This window comes from Periplaneta americana, chromosome 8 (genome assembly GCF_040183065.1).
Source record: "Periplaneta americana isolate PAMFEO1 chromosome 8, P.americana_PAMFEO1_priV1, whole genome shotgun sequence".
NCBI lineage: Eukaryota > Metazoa > Arthropoda > Insecta > Blattodea > Blattidae > Periplaneta > Periplaneta americana.
In genome coordinates this window covers 17,463,614-17,467,500 of record NC_091124.1, presented here as the reverse complement: position 1 = coordinate 17,467,500, position 3,887 = coordinate 17,463,614, and the positions used below count along the sequence as shown (strand labels likewise).

At 35.0% G+C, this 3,887-nt stretch overlaps 1 protein-coding gene across 1 annotated transcript in view; it reads right to left on the bottom strand.

Moving 5' to 3' along the window:
- Positions 1 to 3,515, bottom strand: part of LOC138704520 (facilitated trehalose transporter Tret1-like) — a 47,937-nt gene extending 44,422 nt beyond the window's left edge. Inside the window, exon 1 of the mRNA XM_069832486.1 lies at positions 3,319 to 3,515. Coding sequence (XP_069688587.1) covers positions 3,319 to 3,400 — 82 coding nt within the window. The 5' untranslated portion in view covers positions 3,401 to 3,515. The remainder of the gene's footprint in view (positions 1 to 3,318) is intronic.
- Positions 3,516 to 3,887: the final 372 nt, after the last annotated feature.

The window sequence follows — 3,887 nt, the reverse complement described above, 5'->3', positions numbered from 1 at the left end:
ACAAAAAGAAATCACATGGTGTGAGATCGGGATACCGTGGAGGCCATCGGAAGAAAACCACGTAATTCGGATCGGCACGTCCTATCCATCGGGTTTTTCTTAATTAGAATCTCCACCGAAGCCAGGAATCAATCAATTTTCTAGAGCTCCTTCAGTGGAGCAGCGTAAACCGGAATGAGACTAGTGGCCAACAGGCTTGGAGCTCACATATTTAGTTTCTTACAGCCCCCAACCCCTTGCATGGACGCGTTTTGCGTACCTTTAAATTTTTCCTCCCAATTATCCCCTTTCGATTTTTCGAGGAATCAATCGATCAGTCATACAGAATAGCTGTACGTAACGATCCCAACAGTAGGTTTTTTTCCTTTCTCTCCTTCCTTCCACCCGAAGACGAAGAGAGAACCACCCTTCGAAACGTTGTGTCTTAATTTTTTGATTGTGACAACCAGCAATGGAAAAAGTCCAAACCCCTCACCTAAACATTAAGAAGGTAAATGCTGTGTGTTTACCATGGATGTTCAAGCGGTGCAGCTAGTGCCTGCTACTGAAGCCAGTTCTATTTTTTTAAACAGAAATTAGCATGTCATAATTTCACAATTTACAATTTAGGAGATGGATCTGTAGTATGCTATGTTTGGCATGAAGGTGAAGGGGGATTGGACCCCAACGTGTTTGCAACATGCATTACAAATTTCTTGGACATAGAAATGAAAGACTGCAATAAAAACAAAAACAAAATATTCTACAGTAATGGTTGCTGTGCCCAAAATAGAAATGCAGTCGTCTCTAATATATTGCAACATTATAGCGTTACCAGTGGAACAACGATTATGTAGGAAACCTGGTGAGAGGGCATATTCAAATGGAATGCTACAGCGCCCATTCTACAATTGACAGAAGAAAGAAAAACTCTCCAGCCAGTTATGTTCAAATGATAAAAGTAGCAGGATGTGGTAAACAAGGGCAGTACAAAGTGAAACATTTGTGTCATGATATTTTCAAGAATTACTCTGCAATTCAGTACTACAAGTCAGTACGTCCAGAAAATAAAGTTGATGAGCCGTGTGTTACTGAAATTTGTCCACCGAAGTATACTCAAATGTTGGTATTTTATGCAAATTGAATTTAAACAAAGATTCGAAATTACTTCCTAGACGCCCAAATAGAATCATCGGAAGTGAGAAATAACTTTATGCTGGACCTATTTCTATTTCAACACAAAAATACGTCCACCTGATGTCTTTAAACCCAGCTATTCCAAGAGACTACCTCCATTTTACGAGGGTATTCTTCATAAATATTTCAGTGGATAAAGGACATAAAATGTGTAATACTTACCATTGTGTTCATGTAGGCATACTGCATTACTGTATTTGAATCATATTAAGTTCCTCCAATTAAACCTGGGTTAAATTAAGAGGTATTGAATTATTTATTTCCTTCCTTCCTCTATGAGATCGATTTTCAGTAAAATCTAATAACTCGCAACTTGATTTTTTTTTTTTTTCAAATTTGTTTGTGTTAAACCTCGTATCTCACAAAAAGGCCCCATCTATACTAATAATAAATCTGTAGCCGAAATTTTTCTGGTAATTTTCGATTTTCCAAAAATAATAGGTCCTAACATATATCATTAACCACCGTGAAACCGAAAATCGCTTTTTCGAAATTTTTGTTTGTATGTCTGTCTGTCTGTCTGTATGTTTGTTACCTTTTCACGCGATAATGGCTGAACGGATTTCGATGAAAATTTGAATATAGATTAAGTTCGTTGTAACTTAGATTTTAGGCTATATGGCATTCAAAATACATTATTTAAAAGGGGGGTTGTAAGGGGGCTGAATTAAATAAATCGAAATATCTCGCTTATTATTGATTTTTGTGAAAAATGTTACATAACAAAGGTTTCTTTAAAAATAATTTCCGATAAGTTTTATTCCTTGAAAAATTTTGATAGGACTGATATTTAATGAGATAAATGAGTTTTAAAATTAAAATAACTGCCTTCTAAGGCCGTGTAATGAATTAAAAAAAATGACTTCGTCTGTAAGGGGCCTTGGACAGCAACAATCGAAAGCTATGAAAGATAGCCTACAGAGAATGTTTCCGTGTTTGTGTGAAGTAATATCGGAAGCTAAATTAACCGATTTGTATAATTAATTATTATTTCACCATTGGAAAGTTTAGTGATGGACATAATGCTATAATGTTATTACAGTAACCTTTGAGTGAATTAAGGACAGGTAAGATTAAAATAGCTTCTTATGCACAGAAAACTTGATAGGTTATTCTGTATATTCATTTCCTGTATTTCTTATAATAATGTTTATGAACATATTCATTTTTATCTCAGAGAATTAACGAACAACGAGAGTGTATTGATTTAGTATGCAGTAATAGTACGTTAGCTTAGCAATTCATTATTTTATAATTCAAATTTTAACTATGCACAATTGAATCGTGTTAAAATACATAAAATATATATGCAATAAATGCAATGCAATAAAATTGGGTAATGAGCCAAGCAGATTATGTTGCGCTGTTGTAAAAGCTGTTCCTCCTCAGATTCAAGAGCTCCCACAACAAATTAAAAACTTTCTACTTCTAGTACATCCGTTATCAACACACTTTTTACATAATATAATATAATACAATATAATATAATATAATATAAATATAATAATAAATCGTAGCCAAAATTTCTCTGTTAATTTTCGCTTTTCCAAAAATAATTGGTAATAACAATTAAGAAACATGTTAAAGGAATTGTCATTGCACCAAAAGAGTGGTCTCTGGACCAAAATGATCGCATTTTAATATTTTAAATACAATTTAAATTAAGTAACATATTAAACGATTTATCCTTCTATCAAACACGAATGTTCCCTGGATCAAATGTCCTATTTTAATTATGTAATTACTTTATATTTATATCTAACGGGTGCAGCGGAGCGCACGGCTAGTAATTTATATATAATTTGTAATTAATATGAATTCTACACATTAATAATTTGGTTTAATAATATACATTAAACCATGTTGGTGTTACAAAGTTTGAATCAAAGTTGTGGATATTAGACAGTTTTTTCAGTTTCCTAAAAATTGTATGATTTTAACATACGAGGTTTTGCTATCTTAACGACGAAGCCAGGTTAATATTAGAAATGGTAGTAAAAATAAAATGATGTCCCTGTATGAGCTTGAATCTCTGACGTGTGTAGAAGGAAACGTTGCTAAGGTGACATTTTCTGCCAGATTTAAAGGCTTCCTTCTGACTACAAATTACGATACGAACTTTTCGCGTGTGCCAAGTCATACCTGCAATCGCGGTGACGTACTGCGCCAGGCTGTGTGGGAGCAGAGAGCAGATCCTGTCCAGCACCCCCCGTGCCCGTGCCATCACTCTCAGGGCGACCCGCTGTTCCTGTTGAAAAAGTGCACCATGTTTTCAGGATTGCTGTCGCCTTGACGTACGATCGTGCAACACTTGCGACGTCCGCTACTTTACCACATGACTGTGCATGTCAAGTGTAACATTTCGTCACGGTGACTTGCGAAGAGGGCGAAGTTATCTCAAGGCCTGAGCAAAATACTCATCAACGAAATCGTGGTCGTAATCTTTCGCCATCACTTTCTACCCCCTCTTCTAGTATGATCACTGATTACTAGAGGGCCGATTTATATGCACTGAAACTAGTGAATATATTTTGCAATTCATTTTATGTAAATTTTCAGAAAAGTCTATATATATATATATACAGAGTATTTCAAAAATACGGGGCATAATTTCAGGTATGTATTTCCCACATATAGACAATCAAAATAGTTCATTACAACATGTGTCCGGAAATGCTTTATTTCCGAGTTATGGTCTTCACAACATTGAA